This window comes from Phytophthora sojae (assembly GCF_000149755.1).
Source record: "Phytophthora sojae unplaced genomic scaffold PHYSOscaffold_4, whole genome shotgun sequence".
Taxonomy (NCBI): Eukaryota; Oomycota; class Peronosporomycetes; order Peronosporales; family Peronosporaceae; genus Phytophthora; species Phytophthora sojae.
The window spans coordinates 1,903,385-1,923,873 of NW_009258118.1; the positions used below are offsets into that span (position 1 = coordinate 1,903,385).

The window sequence follows — 20,489 nt, forward strand, 5'->3', positions numbered from 1 at the left end:
GCAGTTCGTGTAAACATCTCGTTGATGATGATATTATACCGTGTTGCAGCAACTTGCGTATGCTCATAACAGCAAATACTGTTCGTACTGGTGCACGCATTTATTTCATATTGCGCAAAAAATACGATGCCCAGGCAATTATTTCAGATAGAATACCAGTGGTTATTTGGGCTTTCTTAGCCCTGATCGTTAGCAAATAGCTTCGCGAACTACTTGGAAAAAGAGCTACGAAACAGCGGGTTACAGTTATGCAATTGTAAATATTGCGATATGGTGACTACTACTAGTATATTGACGACTCATAGAGTAACGGATGTCCACCTGCAAACATTGTGTGCGCCGCAAGGCTTTCGGTTCATATTAGTTTAGTATGTTGGCTCCCAACGGTACTTAGTTCTCGCAAGTCTCTTACCGCGGCAACTCTGCTCAGTTGTGAAGGGGGGAATCATATCAACGCATACTTAATTACTTAGGTAGACTACAGCCTTCGCCGTGGTGTCTTTCTCTTTCACATCGACTCGCGGCTTACGCAACGAGATATTGCAACACAGATCTGAACGTGTGTTTTTAACGTTTTCTCGTGTCACCACTGGGCGGCAGTCGCGCCGTGTCAGCCCTACAATGCCCGATCCCAAAACCGATCCAAGCAAAACATGATCATATTCAATCCGGCTCTTGCTGCTGATACCGCAAAAAAACACCCCAATGCAAATCGTGGTTTTATCATGGCCATACTTTGTCTGGCAGCTGGGCGGGGACGGAGGTCACCCACGCCAAATCTCCAAAGTTCCACGAGTGCTCTAGTAAACGGAACGGCCTGAAGGCCGCACGAAATATCATTAAGTGAAGTTGGGCTCGTTAGAAAGCCAAAGGGCAAGGCTGGCTCATCGTAGAGCCCAGGCTTGCCAATAGTTAAGGGGGCCCCAGGTTCGGTAGGGGCGAATTTGTGAAACCCTGGAAATCGCTTTCACCCCCCCCCCCCCCCTCCTCCGGCTGGTAACCCTAACCTGCATTGAGACACATAGACAACCATGCAACTCAGTGAGTTCTGCTCATCCAGTCCGGAGGTAACCGCGCAGAACACGTTGGTTTGCATCACTTTCCAATTTCCTTTCTTCCGCCAAAGCATCTCCGACGAGTTACTGCCATGCGTCTGCTGCTCTGGATCTTCCTCGCGACGCTGATCACGCTGCTATCGAGCGTCGGGGCAGACTCGACCCGGGTAACCAACTCCGCTACGACCGATTCCGAGCCGGCTTTCGCGCTGAGTGCTACCTACAACGCCAACAAGAAGAAAAACCTGCGGCTCGACGAGAAGGAGGGCGATGCCGACGTTGACGACTACGGCGATGGAGAGAGAGGTGTCTCTACATCAAGCCTCAAGAATCACCTTGGCAAGCTCAAAACCACCTTAACCACGAAGCTGCGTGATATCTTCGGGGCGGGATTCACGAGGATCATGTACAGGCAAGGGGAAACTCCGATCAGTGTCAGGGCGAAGAAGATGGGGGAAAAGAGTTTTTTGCCCGGGATGTTCAAGACACGGTATGAACAAAACAAAGCAAAAGAAGCTGCAAAAATAACTTCCTAAAACCGAGTGTGGGTAGTGCAGGCAGATACTGTAACAAGGGCGGTGTTTGCCGTCGAATCCCATCTTTTTTCTTTGCAAAAAGAGCAGAAGGCATGCCCTAAGGGCAGGTAAAAACGTCCAACGTTTCCAACGTTGGTGTGTGTTTTCCGTTTTTACTCTAACGTTTTTTACCGTCTTTACTGTTAGGTACTTGGCGTAATTACTTGCAAAAGATGTGACTTGGTTTCGCTATTGCGACCCCGATCTTCGACCATCTCCAGCGGTGCCCTATTCGGAGGATTGCTGTAATTTGGGCTCGCGCTACAGGTACAGATCCCGCCGACCGAGGTGGCCGCGCTCGTGGAGCTCTACCACAACCCGGAGCAGTGGGTCGGCGTCGAAGTGGCCATGGCCACGTCGTGGCGCTCGAGCTGCCGGCCAACGAGTTGAGGGGGTGTCTGCCCGCTGCCAGCCTCGCGCGCCTGCCGCAACTCCGCGTGCTCGACCTGTCCAAGCACCAGCTGCGCGGCGAGATCCCGGCCGAGCTGGGGACGCTCGCCGACCTCAAGCGCCTTGACTTGAGCTGCAACGACCTCTCGGGCGCCATCCCGCGCCAGATCGGCGACTGCGAGCAGCTGCAGGAGCTCAATGTGTACCAGAACTCGCTGTCCGGGACGACCCCCAAGAAACTGGTCAAGCCCCAGAGTCTGCGGACGCTGCTGTTGCAGCACAACCTCTGCGGGGCGCTGCTGCCCGACGCGCTGTGTCAACTCACGCAGCTCACGAAGCTCAGCGTGTGCGGCAACTGCCTCACGGGCAAAATCCCGACGGATATTGGCCGCATGCAGGTGATCGTGTTCCTGTCGCTAAGGAAGAACGAGCTAACGGGCATCATCCCGCCGTCGCTCGGCTGCTGCAAGGTGCTCGAGTTCCTTAACCTGTCGAGCAACCAGCTCAGCGGCCCCATCGCAGAGACGCTGGGCGAGCTTGAAGACCTCGAGGATCTCTAACTCTTCGACAACGCGCTGGAGGGCTGAGTGGCCGATAGCATTGCTAGCCTCAAGTTTCTTAAGGAGTCGGACTTCCGAGACAACCGACTCCGTGGAGAGCTGTGCAACTTCCTGGACGGCTGCTACAGCCTTGAATCGGTCATGACCAAGAACCACGAGCTGTGTGGCATCCCCAAGTGCTACACCTTCTACTACGCTAATCTCCGGTGCCGTCCGTGCTATTAGGCCGTGCGTGACGTCGAGTACTGCGGCCACAGCGGCGTTTAAGCTGCCTCACGGTCGCGGTATACCAGGCAACACAGGGTCGTTAACTACCAGTACGACTCATACGACCCCAATGTGTACTTGACATCAAGTGGGAGACCAGCTCACCAGGCGTACGGCAGGTTATTTGAAGTGCTGATTCAGCGCGAGCGGACGCACAAGTAGCAGCGCTACTTGGTCCAGTGTGTGGGTCGCCAGCACGTGAGCTGTGGTTGGTGTATTGACCGTGACATCACCTACACCTTCCGACATACCGCTATGCCTGCCCTTCAGAGGTACTTGGAGTTGCTGCACGGAGCAGCGAATCTGCCATGGCCCAAACCCGCACGACACCCTACGGATTGGTGCTCGCTACGAACAGCAAGGGCAGCCGGGGTTGCTGATCCAGTTCGCGACTATCAACTTGCTGAGCGCGTACAAGAGCCACTTCTACCAGCTCACAACTATCAAGATGAGCGCGTAAAGAGGCGAGAACAGCCCACAGCTCGAGAACGCCGTGAAGGACGCGTGCTGCCGTCGCATGTCGATTGTGTGCTGGGAGCGGCAGACTTCAAGCCGAACAGGTGTTGACGAGTACCTACGCGTATCTATCTAACTTATCTGCTTCGCAGCTGAGCTCGCGATTGCTTGGCGTTGGCCCCTTACTTTCTCTCATCATGTGCATCAACACCAACAACACGAAGGCACGCTTTTCATTTCGCGTAACTTCCTTGAACGATTTCGTGCCGTACTCGTGACTGACGAAATTCGGCCGTGGTAGGAAAGTGAAGTATGTTTGCTCCACAGTTGGAGTGCCAAACCTGCGTTTCATCACCTTTGCCACCTTCTTGCACCTAGTCACAACCACGTCCTTCGTCACCGTAGTACCCAGCCCACCAGAGAGCGCACTCATGTCGATTGATCCATCATGCTGTACAGCATCGAGAAGCGGCATCACGAGCGCCATTACTGACACCACCACAGCAGCATTTTGCCGGTGCTGACGCGAGTCATCGAAATCCAGATACACTGCCATCTTGGCGCACTACTGGCGTCGATTCAAAACAGCACAGAGCTCGTCAAACATACCCGTGAGATCATTGAAAAGTCGTAGCACATCTCGCGATAGCACACGCGTCTGGAAAAGCTCCTTGGAGCAAGTCTGCGTGCGCGGCATTATACAGGACCTCCATCCATGGCACACCACTCAAAACGGACTTGTCCTTCAGCATCAGCAGCCGGAAGATGTTTGACACATCGCTCAAGTGGAATTGTTTCCCTTGTTTTAGTGCTACTTTCCCAACTGGCGGAGTTTCCCCACGATAAATCGCACTCAGCGTAGAAGGTCGAATGTTGCGGCTGTACAGGAAGGACCGGTGGTAAGCACCGTGGGTCGCATGTCGTGACGGAGTGAAAACACTTGCAGCACATCGTCCAAAACAGGAATACGCTCCAGATATCCCTCCTTCACAAGTGCGTTGTACAGATGGCCGAGCGCGCAAAATGTCGACGACGACAGGATAACTTCATTGGCCACGTACAGATACTTCAAGTCGTATTCGAGCATCGAAAGCCCCACGTATATCGGGTTCGCGCTTGCCAAATGCTTGAGTTGTCTGAATTGTTTTATCTCCCCGGAGCAGCGCTCCAGCATTTCCTTGGCTTTTGTAGAGAGCCTCGTTCGTTTCTCCAAGTTGGTGTCGATACGTTGTGCAAGCTCCACAGAATGCTTGAACGTAAGGCTCACGTTTCGACCGAGCCCTCCGTCCCCCTGGAGAGCAGCGACCGATTTAATCCAGCAAATGCACGTGAAAACTACGGGGACTGTCACGACGCGCGTGGTGAAATACGGCTCCATCATCATTAAGAACACATCCATAGGGCCGGAAGGTTTCACGCCTGCGGTCTTCAAAGCCACCATTGAATTGTGCAGCAGCACCAGTTGCTGGATCAGGAACGAGTTGATGGCACACTGACAGGCCGCGAGGGCCTTGGGCAGCTCTTGCAGCAGCTTTGGCGTGAGAACCGACGGATCTGCCGCGATCTCCTCCACGATGGCGCAGTAAGTCTGCAGCTGCACGCGGCTGTGATGTCCGCGGCCACGTGCACGCAGCAGCCAGTCCAGGAAGAAGTTGGTGGCGTCCTTGTAGGCGTGGGTGTACGCGCTCGGAGGGGCCGCCATCTTTGTCTATCGAGGGAGGCGGGGGCCTTGCGAGGGAATTTCGCCACTGAGTTGAACCAGATGCATCATTTGCCGACATATATTGCCATAAATGCTGACAGCATACTGCTCACTATTTAACCCCAATGCTAAAACTTATCAATCATTAGCATCACGATAATGTCCGCCAACGATTTTCGTTACGTACTAGCCGAGTGCCGCCGCTACGCGGAGTTGTTGTAGATGTATCTATTGCTGTAGCTGCACTTTTCCAGGCGAATTCACAATTCGAATGCTCACTGTATTTGAAATATATTATTTGACAATAATAATTCCGTATATAATACCATTATTCTTATTATTGGTATTTGTTAAGAAACAAATTAAAATGGATTGAATATAAAATCAAAAATATTTTTCGAGGCGATAATCAAATTGTATCCAATTATCAGTAATATTGTTCAAACGTTGTGGCGGATCGCGATGGCGACCGCTCTCTTCGAGATGGAGCAGCGCTGGAGCTTCATACTGCCGTGGTGTAAGGTGCTGCACAAGAAGATCAAGCTCAAGCCGTTGGAGCGCGACTGGGATGTGTGGGCAAAAGTACCGGCTGGAGGTGAGTCTTCCGATGCGCTGCCAGTTCACGGAAGATTCCGACGGGGAGGAATTCGAGCTGGACATGGAGTGGTCGGGCGAGGACTACTTCCAGGATAAATTCTGCCAGGTCCGCGAGGCTCTGGCACTCTTGGCAGCAGTGGCTCACGTGGACCAACTGGCCTGGAAGTACCTGCTGAAGGAGCACTGCGGCGTGCGCTTGGGGAAGGAGGGGAGTGCGAAACTACATGTAGAACGGGATCTTCCAGCTGAGTATTATCTGGTATTGGATCACGAGCAAGACGAACGCACGGCATACGAAGAAGACCATCTTGGTCTGAATCTGGTCCAATTCTGTGGCACCGACCACCACGAGATGCCTGTAGATGGGTATCTCGAGACGCTCGCACAAATCGCAGCTTTTGATACCAAGCTAAAGTCTTACAACCCTGGCGTGGAGATTCGAATCCCGGTGCAATGTGTTTATGACGGAGGACCGCACTATCTCAAAAACATTTTGAGAGCAGAGAAGACGATTCATGACATGTGGAAGAGTGTGGAACCGCGAGAGGTGCGGTCGGAACAGCTCAGATGCATGTTCGTGCTCAAGCCTTTGGTTGCTGACTTGGAAGACGTGATGACTTGGCCGGCGATGGTGACGAAAATGGGCAAAATGATGACGCGAAACCTCTGTTTCTCCGAAGTGTCTCTCTGTGCTGAAAGGCATTTACGAGACTTTGGGAGTGAACTTGAGTCGCGGAAGGTGTTTGGTCAACTCATGGCGCATCTCTTTGGCAGCACTCGACGTTCTCGAGAAGTCACGTACCCTGATCGGTTCGGGTGCGATTCCGATCAACACCAACTGGATTTGTTGTCTCTGGATTGCGATCCAACGCTGCTCCCTGTGGACTTACACGCAATGGGGTCGGCGATGGTAGTCAACCAGACAACGAGCAATTTAGTGATGCAGCTGATGTTCCCGCTCGAGCCGTATGATGAGATGACATTTGATCACGAAATAACTACTCACGAATGGCGGCAATGGATTGCTTACGCCTTCTTCTCCAAGAGGGCTCGTGAATGCTCCTCACTCGAGTCTCCTACACTGGTTAACATTCGGACGATGTGCTTTGAAGGCATGCAAGAGGCGTTCGCGGCCATATTGAACTCAGAACACCCAGAAGAAGAGCTGTTTGAATGTCCTCGCGGCAGGGTGGACGAACGGGATGCAACGCTGAAGGCGAATGCTCCAATCCGATGGGAGTTAATGGTCGTCGTGAACCTGTCGAGGGCTCCACAGTTTTCACATTTCCTACAGCAATTCAATTCGTCCGCGCTTTCAGTGACGATGGCAGCAGTGAGTGGGTGAACGTGATAATACCAGGTTTCGGAAGATGCCAAGTCCAGCGTAATGACTTGGAATTCTCCGAAGCGAGTCCCGCTAAAAGAAGGTCTAATGGCGTGATATCCCTCATTCTCAGTTTCGAGAGGGATGAGCAGGCTTCTTCCGACGGCGTAGCGGTCTTTCTCCGAGCCGTTGGGCCTACCCTGATATTGTTGACAATTGAGAACCCCGGTCCAAGGATGAGGCTTCACGAACGCTCCATCCTTTGAAGATGCCCGAATCTGGAAGAGTTGTCGCTTTGCGGTGGCCTAGTTGATGAGCAATTTGATCTCCGTGAAGTTCACACCCAAAAACCAAATATCCCCACCAACAAAGTATCCGTTGGCACCATGTGGCGGATCTTTGCCACGACTTAAGCCAAGCAGACAACCCTTTTGTGAAATGTGTTCGTCGTCTCCGTGTGTGGTTGAACAAGGCGTGGTGGCGATGGAGTCGCCGCCGGGGAGACTACAACCCACCTGCTTTCGCAGCAGATGTAAACGCTCTTGTGCCCATAACACCACAATCGAGTACTTTGAGGTGATTGTTGGTAGGAGACACCAACAGTACCTCGACAGCTTTAAAAAGCTGCACCCCAAGCCCATCGATCGTTCGCTCATATTGCCGACAGAAAACAAGCTAGCATTTCTTAGTGTGCTAGCGCCGAGTGCTTGCCAGCCAGGGGCGAACAAGAAGACCAACAAGGCACCATCCGCTAGACTCTATGGTGTGGACCGGCATGTTCTGTCCCAGATTTTCGCGTTTGCTGAACCTCCAGCGTTACGAGAGGTGTATTTTCGCTGGGATGTCGACGACTATGTCGATGAAGATGCTGGAATTGCCACTTTTAATTGACAATAAAATGGTATTCGCTGGTGACTGTAAGAGTGGAACGCCTCAGTTGAAGTTTTTCTTAAGTTTCATTTCTTTTATTGTACTTTGCAATGATTTTGGCAATATGAGGCGAGATTTGCTGTATTTATAGCGACCACCTGCTAGATTTACGAAAAATCGAGGTGCATAGTTGGGTGGAGGCCTAGAATTACGCTAAAAGCGCCACAATTGCACTTTTGAAAGTGCAATTGTGGCTAGGCAGCTGCAATTCTGTCGGCTTTTATCCACAAGCACCTAGACACACGGCAATTATGCATAAGAGGTTGGATGTGCTGGGGATCATGGACGGGGGGGTACTGGGCCAATGCATGGCTGCTGACAGGCTCTCCCAAGTCGATATATATGTATATATGAGGAGGTGTATTTAGGCATAATTTTAGCAGGTCGTGTATCTTTTTTCACACATATTTAGGAGCAAGCTTTGCCATATTTAGCGTCTAAAATGGTCGGCAAAATCATTGCAAAGCATCTGATTGCTGAGTGAATTATCAGTGATGATACTCAAACATGCGTAGCCCGAGGCAAAAGTTGTTGTGTTTGGCGTGATAGTCTACATGCTTTCTTGTACTGTGCTGCTACCGGGATGGAGTTAAACCGTGCCTACGTTTGGCTATGAGCAAAGACCGTAAACTCATTTTACGGCATTTTACTAATGCTGAAGTATTAACACTTACCCGCTGCTATTGACGCACGGTGTACTATGTTGTGCGCACCTCAAGACAGTGGTAAAACCGCGCATTTTGAGCATGGTTCTGGTGCTAAAAATAGCCAATTCGCAGCCGTTTTCGCGCAACAAGCTCTGCAAAAAGTCGTCTCGGGCGCTGTATTTTTGTTTTAGAACGGCGAGACTGGATTGGTTCAGTGCACAACACGTGTAAAACTGACTTTATGCGATAAAACGTACTGAATGCATTAACCCATCTGCTTCAATCCCTATCCAATCATAGAGGCTCTCTACGACTATAACAACGTCAAAGCAAAAATTCTACTAGTGAAAGTATAAAGTTTCACAATAACGTCGATGGTGTAGTTAAACCCTAAGGTGCCTCCGGCAATGAGCTTGCCTCGACAAAGTTCGTGAAGCACATAATGTTGTATTGTGCCATCGAATGCTAGATCATGTTCATCCAGTAAGTGTTTGTAAGATCTATTCGTTGGCGAAGGTCGCAGTGGTCAGTTCGCTCTAGTTTTACCGCTTTTCCTTGAGGAAAATTTGCCCGCCCATTAGGGTTCTTACTCCTAAAAAGAGATGCTGTCTTAAGGGCGGCAGGTAGTCGTCAACTCTCCCTTGCGGCCACCACGGTGGATATGAACGTGTTCCCCTTGTATTCTTCTTTTATTCAAGCCGCGGATGGACTCAAACGCACAAGTATTGGTGGAGATATGATGTCCTATTTCGGACGTTACAAAATTCGGTGACTTACTAGCCCCATCATTTTCTGCCACTATAATACTGGGCGTGGAGAGGAGAAGGCTATAATACCACAGCAATTCAAGGGCGTTTGCTCAACAGTGGCACTGTTGCCGAGCGTCCACATTGCTTACTTAGTTTTGGTTTTGATCGTCAACATTGTTTACTTCGTTTGTGTATGGGGAGGGGTTGAAACGCGAATTGCTGGGAAAATGTACGAGAAGCTACTGCAGCAGAAGTTCATCAAGCTGTACAACAAGGGCGAGACGCCCCTCACCCTACGAGCGAAGCGCATGGGAACCGACAACGAATTCGTGGCCAAATACAAGGCTTTCTGGGACTTCGTCCGCAAGAACGGAAATGTGCCCAAACCGCAATGAAGTAGGACCTGAAGAACGTGCACCTCTAACCACTGTAGGTACTTGGGTTTACTATGTAGAATTCAAGGTATAGTGCAATGCGCACCGGTAATGAGACTGGATATTCTGACAAGAAAGCAACATTCATCGCACTCATGAGTTTCTTCCCACAGTTTTTTTTTCTTTTCTTCTCGCATGTGCCACAAGCTTTAGCATCTTTCGAAACATGCGTGGCAAAACAAACTTTTGACGTGAATAGTGAACATCGAGAGTCACTTGTGCCTAGATTTTAGTTTAAGGTGAAATTTGTACTTTGAAGTATATTTAAGCTGCGCATGCAAGAAAAGAAAACTGACTACCTATTGTCAATAATTTGCCATGCTGTACCGAGTGACTTATTGAATAGTTTAACCCTTGCGTGCCACATCCAACTCGATTGCGATTGAGCTCCGACCGATAAAATAAAGCTACTTAGGGTCCGCCATGTCGAAGATCGAGTTGTTTGCTGCCCTTCGAACCCGACAAAATAGCTTTCGTGGGTGCCCCAAGGTCTTTTCAACCAAAACTCCCGATGCTCTTTTCAAGTCTTTGACAGTTTCCAAGTTCCAGTGATCTTGCAGCGTTTCCAGACCTTCTCCACACACCTGCGTTTTTGACAGAATACCCACAAGATGCTCCGCCTTCAACGATGGCAAACGCTGCCAGGCACACGAATATCATACTTCTTGCCCTCAAACAATGGCACTGAGCTCAGGACAAGCAGGTGGATTTGTCGAGTTTGCATCCATGACCATAAAACATTTCTGCAAAACTGGATAAAGCGGCCGTGCGACTGGAAGAGCCTTTCGAGATCATCAATCACAATAAAAAGAGGGCTCACTTCCTTGACTAGACGCTTGACATATCCTGACACCGAGAATGGTCCCAATTGCTGCTGTATGCGATCTGTTCCAGGCTGAAGCTGCTCCCCCACGGCTTGTGCAAGCGCCTGGTTTGCCGTTTCTATAGTTATAGCATCTCCAGCAGACGCAAGCCGAAGAAATATTGTCCGACACTGACACAAGTCGCGGTGAAGCCCGAATACTTCTCGTTTTCCAGGAGGCCAGGTCTCACGGCACTTGAAAATATAGTTTTTCGCTAAAGCTGTTTTACCCATTCCAGAGCCAGCAACGACTAGCGGAATCTGTAAATTGTCAGGTTTCGGCAAGTTGTTCGCCCCACAGTAGGATACCAGATGAATTCTCTGTAATGTCTTGACGACTTCATCACGAAATACATATTGCCTTTATCCAGAGCGTACACAGGATCGAGTTCTGGCTTCCGCATCGGCTGTATAACTAGTGGCTCGGACGTCTGGACCAGCACGTGCACTTCTCTCGGTCTTGGTAGATTTACGGAATCTCGGAACTTGAATTCCTCAAGGAAGTCGCTGCTCCCCAATTGCGTCGGGTTGTCTACTATGCTGACAAAGCATAGCGGTAACCTCCCAACGTTGAGACTTCTGATGTCTGTGTCTGTCACAATTGGCCACGAACCGTCGGGGTTCTTCGCTAGGATCAGCTTGAGCTCGGCGTCTGAGCACGCGATGGTCTGCGAAAACGCCGCGTCTTTGAGACTGTACCCACAGCTTCCTGTCGAGACGAAAGATAGTTTCTCCGCCAGTGCTGGTGAGCACGCAGTGGATAAGGAGCTCGGTCTGTTCCATCATGGGTTTGGTAGTCTATGAAGTTGATGCGACGTGACCAAATTCCGACAAGGTGAATTCTGAAAAATGATTCTGAAGTGCTAAAAAGTTTTTTTTTGTTTGCCTAGCAACAAGAATGTTGTCACTCGCATCAACCCTCTCGAACGATCCCGGTACCCGAAGAGACAAACCCTTCTATACGAAGGGAAGTTTTACAGGTCTGTAGGCCATGTTGATCAAACTGGGCTCCCAGGACAGTGAACATCTGGAGTACGACCCTTTGAACTCGCTCCACATCGGCTTTGGTAGCGCCCCCGTAGACAATTCGTATATCGCTATCGCACAAGAACGCGAACCCCTTCATTTCACTGAACTGCACGGGAATCGAATCAACAAGAAGCTTCAACTGAGCAAGATGTTGATTTGTTGTACTGGCCGCTGGGCTGCATTCAAAGTACAACGGCCGACCAGCCAACGCATCGAGAGCCAACTGCAAATCGTAGCTCTCCACCACATTCGTCAGATACCATTCTAGGCGTCGAAACGCGTCAGCATTCGATGTCCGACCGAGTCCCATGGCTTCTCGACGCTCCGAGTAAATTTGTGCCACCTCTCTAAAAGAGGGCTCTCGCTTGTGAAATGGAGTCTTCAGCAAGCGCTTCTCCAGCACATCGAGAGTTTCGCGAGCCTGTCCATTTCTCTCGACAGAGACAGAGATTTGAGCTGCGGATACGACAAATTTGGCAAATTCCAGTGTCGTTGCACAGAGCTCGCGGACGTCATTCAGTTCCGGAACTGTAATGACGGCGTGGTCAATACGGTAGAACTTCTGCATCAAGTTGATACCGATTGACGCTTCGGTGGCAATCACGGATCGGATATGAGGGTACGTCGAGTTGAGACTGCTAGGTTCGGCATGCGACTTCACAAGCCACACCAACTCCTTAATCATTCCACAAGCATTCTCCACGACGTCGGCTTTCTCACTGGCAGGAACGTTCGTGTCTTTGAGACGGTTGAAAATCGCCGTTTCCTTGCTTCTCAGCATACTCTCGAGCTTTGTCAGACTCTCCGACTCGAAACTCTCGTCGACCTCGGCACCAGCTGCATCTAGGAGGCGCAAGTAGATGCGCGCACTTTCTACCGACCTGTTATTCGAGGACTTTGCAGCTGTAGCGATCATTGATTCCTCCTTGATGGCGCCAGACACCACTTTACTGTTGTTGTTGTTGTTGTTCTTCTTCTTCTTCTTCTTCTTCTTCTTCTTCTTCTTCTTCTTCTTCTTCTTGGCTGTTTTCCTGGCACTTGCACGCGTACTTTCATTCTCCACGTTGTGCTGAGCAGTTGCTGCCTGACGGCGTCGCTCCGCATCTTTTGAGCGAAACAATGCCTCACGCTTGCGTACGTCTTTGATAGTAGGATTAAAGAATTTCGCCGCCGATGCTGCAATCTCACGCGACCATTTCCGATCGGACGTTACATCACAAACGCGTCTCCATCACCGTCTTTGACTCGAAGGTCGATTCCAAACGCCTTATCTAGGTCGAATACATCACGATGCCCATTCTTGACGGCCAGATGCGCTAGAGTTTCCTTCGTGTGGAACGTTTGCGTGTTCAAGTCGGTGAAATTATCCGTCTCGAGAAGTACTCGGACAATGTCCGCATGCCCTGCGATCGCTGCACTATGCACAGCCATGGTATTCGGTAAAAACTGTCGGCGGCATGGTAAATCCTGTTGCCGTGGCTCTTCTCGACAGTGTCTCAGCCGTCCGATTTGAGCTCCCATTTGCACCATCCATTCCACTAACTCGACGTCGTGAGCAGGGCCTGCGGCTGCTTGATGCAATAGCGTAGAAAGCTCATTGTACGGCTTCTCGGGGCTCGGCATCACCTTGCTTAGTAAGTCAGTGTCGCGTTTTAGTTCCGACTTGAGGTAGTTCAAATCGCTTGTAGAAAGAGGGCCAGCGCTCTCGCTCATCATCTTCATCAACTTCGCGAACACCTTGTCGGCATGTTCATCCTCACTCTCTGTTTTTTCATCCAGCAACAGTTTCCCATACTCTTGTGTCGCAAAATCTGGCTGTGACGGGAATGTAAAGTATTTCTGCTCGCAGATTTGTGGCGGGGTCGCGAACCTGGCTTTGATCACTGCTGCCACCTCCTGACACATTTCCTTGGCGAGCAACATATCAAGTGGAATCGACGTAGGCATCTTACTTGGAAGCATGCTCATGTCAACAGATCCATGGGGCTACATGGCATCCATGAGCGGTATCAGCAACTTCATGACCGACTCTTCCCGCGCCCGGTTCACACGTTGCTGACGAGATTCGCCAGCTATTGGGATTGCTACGATCTCCTGGAAATACTCTTGTTGACCCAATACCTTGATCAGTTCAGGGAACGTGTCCATGAGATCTTCATTCAGTTTCAGTAGGTCTCGTGATAGCACTCGCGTGTCAAACAGCTCCTTCGAGCATACATCCGAGACAGTCTCCAGTATATCTTTTCACGATCCAGCGCTCAGAACGGACTTGTCGTTCAGTCTCATCAGCCGGAATATCTTCGACACATCGCTCAAGTGGAAGGCCTTGCGTTTCTTGTAGGCTTCACCTCCAACAGGGACATCTTCCCCACGGTGCACTGCATCGATCGCTGAAGCCCTCAAGTTCGCGCTGAGTAGGTACGTACGGTAGTAGCTCCCACGACTCGCTGCAGCACGAGATGGAATGAAAACCTCTTGATCATATACCTCCAACACGTCGTCGAAAAACGGAATGTGGTCGAGATATCCGTCTTGCACGAGCGCGTTGTAAAGGTGGCCGAACGCTCGAAATCTCGATGTGGCAAACAGGACCTCGTTGGCGATGTGCAGATACTGGAAGTGGTGGTTCATCATCGTAAGGCCTGCGAACAGTGGGTTGGCGCGTGACAGATGTTGCATACAGACCGATTGCTTTATCTCCGCAGCGCACCGCCGTAGGAGATCGTTGGCTTTGTTGAAGGCAATCACGGCCTTGCTGTTGGCTACAGCGGCATCAATGTTTCTCAGCAAATCCTTCGAGTGCTTGAATGTCATACTGATGTTGCGACCGAGGTTTGCACACCCTTGCAGTGCAGCCACCGATTTCATCCAGCAATGCACGCAAATACCACAGGGACCGTCACCTCTCTGGTGGTGAAAAACTTATCCATCAGCGCCACAAACGTATCCATCGGTGCCGGGTTCTCGTATCCAGAACCTGTGACCATCCTTTTCTCGGCGATGAAGTTATACAGCAGCGGCATCTGTTGCAGCAGGAACACCTTGTTGTTGTTGGTTTCCGGTAGCAGCACGTACGTTGGCGTTCGGTCCTCACCATAGGCTTCCCCGAACGCTCCGTCCTGGAAAATCACTCGTTGTTTTGTATCGAACGGGATAGAAGGGAGGAGGGCATCCAACGTCGTACCAACCCCCAGTAGTTCAATCAGAAACGTACCAGGAATGTAATTGGGCAGATAAACCCCAGGCTTGCTCGTGTCAAATGAGCGATCGAGCTCCTTCATGATCTTGGTATGGAGATCCACAATCTTCTTGCGGAAAGTCTTCAGCGAGGCATTCCGCACGATATTGAACATATCTTTGGCCGACCGAAGCGACGGATACCGCAGCTGCAGACGCGCCGTCAGTGCACTGGCAGTGTCCATGGCCAGCTTGACCACCACCGTGGCCAATTTCCGCCGCCGCATTGAAAGCCCCATCGGGATCCGGTACCCTCCCTACTAGATACCCCACGACGTTGACATGCCCATTTGCAGCAGCGGCCACCAAAGCTGGCTCAAGATCGGGACGCCGGACGAGGAAATGACGGGTCAGGAACGTCACTGCATCGAGGTGGCCGTGTCTGGCAAGAAGCTCCGCCGCCCCAGATCCGAGGGCTGCGTAGATTGCCTGAAGGAACTCGAGCACCAGCGTGTGGCCGTTGGACGCAGCTGCGATGAATGCGGCCTTGGAGCAGCCTTCCTCTCGCTCGTCGTGGAGCCGCTCGCGCGGGACACGCTTTTCGTATCGCTGTGTCTCAAGTTTGCCATCGCGGATCACAGTGCGATGACGAGTGCGAATACTATCGGAGCCTGCGAGGGTAGTTCCACGGTTCGATATCAGCATCTTGGGCTTTCGATCCGCCCAGCACAACGTATAAATGGGTTTCCGTTGTCCGTAAAACTTGACATGATCTTGAACGAACCCCGGGTCGGCTGCGTGTCAATCCAAGTTTTCATGTGGCACTTTGGATATTCTACGCTTGCCGTTTTTACAATGCCCATAAAATACAGACCGAGCTTTTTTTCGAGTTGCACTAGTGTTTTCACCGAGGCAAAAGCACTATCAGCCACAACAGTTCTCCCTGTGCCTTTGTATTTTTCCGTCAATCGCAACACAACCGAGGTACCCTCCCCAAATTCACTACAGTACTCTTTGCGACGTTGGCGAGCGGTACCTTCCATTAGTTCGAGTCCCAGCAACACACCACTATCTCCATCTGCGAGCGACTTCAACTCTGTCCCCTTTCCTTCAGGTTTGCGTGCAATTTTAGTCACATGGGGAAGTCCATCGTGAGTGTACTTAGCATCCCGGCCTTTCCAGGCACTCATGCACTCGTCGACTACGATAATGTTTCCAGGAGAAACATGCTTGGTTCTCTGATCGTTGAATCCCTGAATCAATGGACGTATCGGGTACCACGGGTCACTAGTCGAGTTGTTGTCGGAAAATGAAAGTGCGTACATTATTTGCTCAAAACAGTGCCGTGTCATCTGAAATCTCTCCCCGTAGTTGCTCGGAGTATTCACGCAACCTTCTTTGTGTTGTGTTTCCCAATAGACCCGCAGGGATCCCCGTCGTGGCTCCACAGCCATCGCTAAACGAATACCTATCCAGCGAAAAAAGTCACCTGGTCCAATAGAGCGAAATGAACTTGCCGCCAAATTATTGTTGGTAAGTCGAATAGTTTCATTGAGAGTGCCCATGGGGTACATGATGTAGAAGTATTTAATTAAGGACTTCTCCCCAAGGTGAACGTGCGCCGGCCACAGAAATGTAGTTGATCGCGAGGAAAATTGACACCCCGCGTCAACTGAGACAGAATCACAGGGTACCCACATACGGCCGTGAGCGACCACGGTATCGTCGTCTTCTTCTTCCGAGTGGCCTTCGAGTGTTTCATCATCGTCACTGCCGTCGTCTTCGCCGCTAGAAGAACTCTCTTCCTCCCAAACTACTTGGCAGGCACCCTCCGTGCTGCCAGGTACCAATGAGCCCCCATCGCTGGTTTGGCCATCTCCACCGTGGTTCAAAGTGACTTCAATGCTTATTGAGCGCGCGGACACAATGTCAATAGCCCTCGTACTCCATTGGACCTCGTAAGTGTGCTGCCTGCCCTCCTTCAGCACGCGAAGGATGACTCCAGTCTTGCCAGCGTGTTTCTTACTTTTACCGCAAACCCGATTTCCAACCTGCAGCTTTGGCATCTTCCCGAGGTCAGATTCGACGCGGAATGAAAGTCTGAAGTCCTTGTTATCTAAGCTTGCTGGTGATCTATTTATTTGCGCGCGTCCGTTGCAGGGAGAGCCAAACTTTATTTTTAAAGTTGAGGCTACCGGTAGTCGCGCCATCCTACTTATCCTACCGATGGGGAGTAATGATTAAAGGAAATACTTAGAGAAATTGTAACACGGTCTGGACAACCACGGTGGCGAGTTCTGTTCAGCTGCTGTGGATGCGTCGTCCAGCTGCTCTTTCCTGACGAGGCGCATTGGTGAAAGCTGTAAATGGTTATTTTAAAACGAAGAGTGAAAATAGCTTTTTAGGAGGAAGGCGGCAGAGATGAAACCACCGTAGAGACCGTAGGCAGTCGTTAGTTTCATCTTTCCGCTCTAGCGCTTAAGCTCACCACCTCCCTGCTTCCTACCCTCAGCCTTCCTGAAGATGGTTCGCCTCTCCAGACGCTCCTTCCTCCATCTACGGCCGGAGCAAGTCGACATGGCCATGGGCATGCCGTTCTTCGCGAAGGTACTCCGGCTGGGACCTGATCAAGTGGCATTTCGCAGCCTCGAAGGAGAAGAAGGGGTCGTGCCTCGTGTTGTGGCAGAGGATCAGGTCGTCTTGACAAGCTACGTTACCAAGTCAGCGCGTGTGTCCTACCTACGACGAGCGGTCGCGGCTACGGGGGCGGGGTCTGTTCATTACGGCCAAGTCATCGCGACGGTAGGCGAGTTGCTTACAGTTCGCTCCGACTGGCAACATGTTGAGGTCGAGCTGGGGGGGGGCTTCTTTGGTGCTGCCAATCGTTGCCCCCCTCCTCGAACATGTCGAGTTCAACTGCGCGGAGTGGACCCAAAGCGAGCTCAAAACGTTAGAAACCGAGATCGCCAATCGGGTTCTAGAACGGGGTGGCAAATAGATAAACCGCCAGATCCAAAATTAATGTCGAATGCCCGCGTACATACGCCTGGGAGGGCTTTGAATTTCACGTGCTCGGACCGAACCATACTCTTGACATAAACATTACCGGTCTTACCTTTGTGCTTGGCAGACGTCACTCGATCATGCACAAATTGTTGCTCCTCGCGCGGGTTGAAATCGTACTTGGATGCCGTGTTTGACTTCTTGCGGGGAGAAGGTGCTGCAAGCGCCTGCGGTAGCTTGCTCTCACTGCCTTCGTGGACTGCTGCAGCGTCTCGGACGCACACCGCCTCTTGTCGAATACTTAGAAACCGCTCTAACAGCTCCGGGTCACAGCTTAATTTCTCCACAATAAGCGCGTCCTGATCCAACGCGGGCCGAGAACGCTTGCTTGTTTGACCAATCTGCATAGCGCCATCCGACACAGTAGCGCGCTTACCCAGCGTGGTGGCAGACCCTGCTGGTGCGCTCGCGCGCTCCAAGCTGTCTTGAGGCGACTCATCGTCATCGCTAAACGGGTCGAAGAGCTCGTGGACCTCCTGTACTGATCCTTGACCACTGGTATTTCCCGCTCGGTCCTGCGAGAAAGCTGGTGGCCGGAAAAACGCGTCCCTACATGTGAAGGCGCGGGACCTGCACCGCCATCGACGAAATATGCGAAGTCCAGTGCGTGTTGAAGTGTAAATTCAGCTTCGGCACCAGTCTTCGAATCTATCCAACCACAAAGCTTCGTCGAGTCAGGAAAACTCTCATCGTTTTTCTTAGTATATGGTCATCCAATCTGCCAACCCGTTAAGATCACATGACAGCGACGCCATATATCCTGAAGTGCCTAAGACGTTTAAAACCCTAGCAAACTTCTTAAAGCTGTGTCCAGCGTTCCTCCGCCCGACAGAGCATCAATTTGGTGGCGGCATGCCAGGTTATATTGATTGTTGTGTTGCACTAGATAAGCACGAAAAGTAGTTCGTACTCATACCACAAGTACAGCAACCATGTCAAGAATGTTATGACACTTGTCTGGGAGTCTGCAAGAAGCGAGGGCGTCCGTGGCGTGGTAGTTCGCACCTCAATATTTAAAATTAACGCATACCGATTCAGTCACGAAATATACCGATTTGGCATTTAAAATTGATTTCATACCGATTTGGTCATTTTCCCGTATTTTGAGAGGAGACGACGAAGGCGAGGCTGAAAATGGTTTTCTCGGCGAGGAGAGATCATGGTTTTTGCTACTGGACACAATACGAGGAAAATCGAGCTCTCCAAGCCAGCTGTGTGTGCGTAGATGCCTGGTTTTCCCCGCCGAACGGCTCCGTATGGATGCGGCATCCGATGGCGGTTTTTTTTCCACGCTAGGTAGGGTAGTTAGTGGAGCAGCGCCATTCGTGTTCTTGAGGCGTGACTATCAAGAGAGAGAAGGCCCTAGGTACTTGACCTGGTGGCGTATATTTAGGCACTTATTTATTGAGGCGCGACCATCAAGTGCCGGCTCCGTCAACGACATCATCGCCGCGGTCACGCGCTCGACCCACCTCGCCGCTCCCTGGGCTGGCCTCTCCAGCCCCAGTCTCGGACCGACGCCGCGACCGAAGCTTCGCGCTGCGACGATCCTCGACTCGGCCCTCCGAGGCCAAGTCTTTAATGCGAATGGACTGCTCCTCTTTGCCCCATCATCTTGACCAGCGGAGAAACGTGGGGTGAATCAGGGACAATGTGACGCGTGTATGTATACCGGCCTTCATTGTAATCTTTAACAACGTATTTTGTGCATGTATTTATATGATGCATGTATTTATATGATGCATGCGTAGAAGTAAATTCAAGTGCAATGCACACAAATGCTAGTTTGCTGATTAGGTATGGGTTGTACATCTTTTGACTCCGTCGGTTATCGGAAGAGGCTATAAATGTACCACGATAATAGAGAATATCATAAACTGAAATACATACAGCAAAGAGGATTGTGTGTCGGTATTATTACATCGTACTTAAAATAAGTTACAACGAAGTATTATTATAATAATACATGTATAATACCTCGAAGTACAGGCTGTACCCTACAGCAAAAAAGGCCTGGTGATCCGGCACAGTTTTATGCTGGATTACGGGAACACTGAATCACCGTAGTCCACACGGTGCATACCATATGTACATGTATTCTGGAATATGAGAACAGCTTTGCATAGAGCGTGTAATGCACGCCTATCCACCTTACTTTTTTTAGAATCGGGATTCTGCATTCCCGATTTTCTATGAAATATAGAAGTCTGCGCAACCAACACCAAGAATCGATTCTTCCAGCTGCCGAATCCCTATAATGCTCAATTAACGCTATTATCAAGGCCTAAGCCCTAGGGCATTCAGTGATCCCCGATCACTCAACACTGACACAATATGCACACATTTGATGAGTCGGAGTCTTGCATGTAGTTTTTGCTTTCCCAGCAATTCGCGTTTCAACCCCTCCCCATACACAAACGAAGTAAACAATGTTGACGATCAAAACCAAAACTAAGTAAGCAATGTGGACGCTCGGCAACAGTGCCACTGTTGAGCAAACGCCCTTGAATTGCTGTGGTATTATAGCCTTCTCCTCTCCACGCCCAGTATTATAGTGGCAGAAAATGATGGGGCTAGTAAGTCACCGAATTTTGTAACGTCCGAAATAGGACATCATATCTCCACCAATACTTGTGCGTTTGAGTCCATCCGCGGCTTGAATAAAAGAAGAA

The 20,489-nt window shown here is 50.6% G+C and overlaps 9 protein-coding genes across 9 annotated transcripts; 2 read left to right on the forward strand and 7 right to left on the reverse strand.

Annotated features, from left to right (window-relative positions):
- Positions 1–1,147: 1,147 nt before the first annotated feature.
- PHYSODRAFT_285869 (hypothetical protein) lies at positions 1,148–1,591 on the forward strand (the record flags this gene model as incomplete). Its single annotated transcript, XM_009527818.1, has 1 exon — positions 1,148–1,591. One exon carries the CDS (start codon positions 1,148–1,150, stop codon positions 1,589–1,591), a length of 444 nt encoding a protein of 147 aa, XP_009526113.1.
- A 1,830-nt stretch (positions 1,592–3,421) lies between these two features.
- PHYSODRAFT_300249 (hypothetical protein) lies at positions 3,422–3,859 on the reverse strand (the record flags this gene model as incomplete). The annotated part of the gene is made up of 1 exon (XM_009527819.1): positions 3,422–3,859. One exon carries the CDS (start codon positions 3,857–3,859, stop codon positions 3,422–3,424), a length of 438 nt encoding a protein of 145 aa, XP_009526114.1.
- A 462-nt stretch (positions 3,860–4,321) lies between these two features.
- PHYSODRAFT_459465 (hypothetical protein) lies at positions 4,322–4,681 on the reverse strand (the record flags this gene model as incomplete). The annotated part of the gene is made up of 1 exon (XM_009527820.1): positions 4,322–4,681. A coding segment is annotated over one exon (360 nt), but the record flags the coding sequence as incomplete, so codon positions are not given.
- Positions 4,682–5,467: 786 nt separating this feature from the next.
- On the forward strand, positions 5,468–7,817 carry PHYSODRAFT_300250 (hypothetical protein; the record flags this gene model as incomplete). Its single annotated transcript, XM_009527821.1, has 3 exons — positions 5,468–5,600; positions 5,635–6,935; positions 7,236–7,817. The coding sequence occupies 3 exons, from the start codon at positions 5,468–5,470 to the stop codon at positions 7,815–7,817; spliced, it is 2,016 nt and encodes a 671-aa protein (XP_009526116.1).
- Positions 7,818–10,308: 2,491 nt separating this feature from the next.
- PHYSODRAFT_300251 (hypothetical protein) lies at positions 10,309–13,524 on the reverse strand (the record flags this gene model as incomplete). The annotated part of the gene is made up of 5 exons (XM_009527822.1): positions 10,309–10,809; positions 10,848–11,322; positions 11,502–11,683; positions 12,044–12,803; positions 13,181–13,524. The coding sequence occupies 5 exons, from the start codon at positions 13,522–13,524 to the stop codon at positions 10,309–10,311; spliced, it is 2,262 nt and encodes a 753-aa protein (XP_009526117.1).
- Positions 13,525–14,441: 917 nt separating this feature from the next.
- On the reverse strand, positions 14,442–15,459 carry PHYSODRAFT_264367 (hypothetical protein; the record flags this gene model as incomplete). Its single annotated transcript, XM_009527823.1, has 3 exons — positions 14,442–14,707; positions 14,792–15,071; positions 15,097–15,459. 3 exons carry the CDS (start codon positions 15,457–15,459, stop codon positions 14,442–14,444), a joined length of 909 nt encoding a protein of 302 aa, XP_009526118.1.
- Positions 15,453–15,944, reverse strand: PHYSODRAFT_502851 (hypothetical protein; the record flags this gene model as incomplete). Its single annotated transcript, XM_009527824.1, has 1 exon — positions 15,453–15,944. One exon carries the CDS (start codon positions 15,942–15,944, stop codon positions 15,453–15,455), a length of 492 nt encoding a protein of 163 aa, XP_009526119.1.
- A 3-nt stretch (positions 15,945–15,947) lies between these two features.
- PHYSODRAFT_388917 (hypothetical protein) lies at positions 15,948–16,469 on the reverse strand (the record flags this gene model as incomplete). Its single annotated transcript, XM_009527825.1, has 2 exons — positions 15,948–16,147; positions 16,217–16,469. Coding segments are annotated over 2 exons (453 nt in total), but the record flags the coding sequence as incomplete, so codon positions are not given.
- Positions 16,470–17,310: 841 nt separating this feature from the next.
- On the reverse strand, positions 17,311–18,399 carry PHYSODRAFT_331085 (hypothetical protein; the record flags this gene model as incomplete). Its single annotated transcript, XM_009527826.1, has 3 exons — positions 17,311–17,462; positions 17,870–18,293; positions 18,388–18,399. 3 exons carry the CDS (start codon positions 18,397–18,399, stop codon positions 17,311–17,313), a joined length of 588 nt encoding a protein of 195 aa, XP_009526121.1.
- Between the last annotated feature and the right edge of the window lie 2,090 nt (positions 18,400–20,489).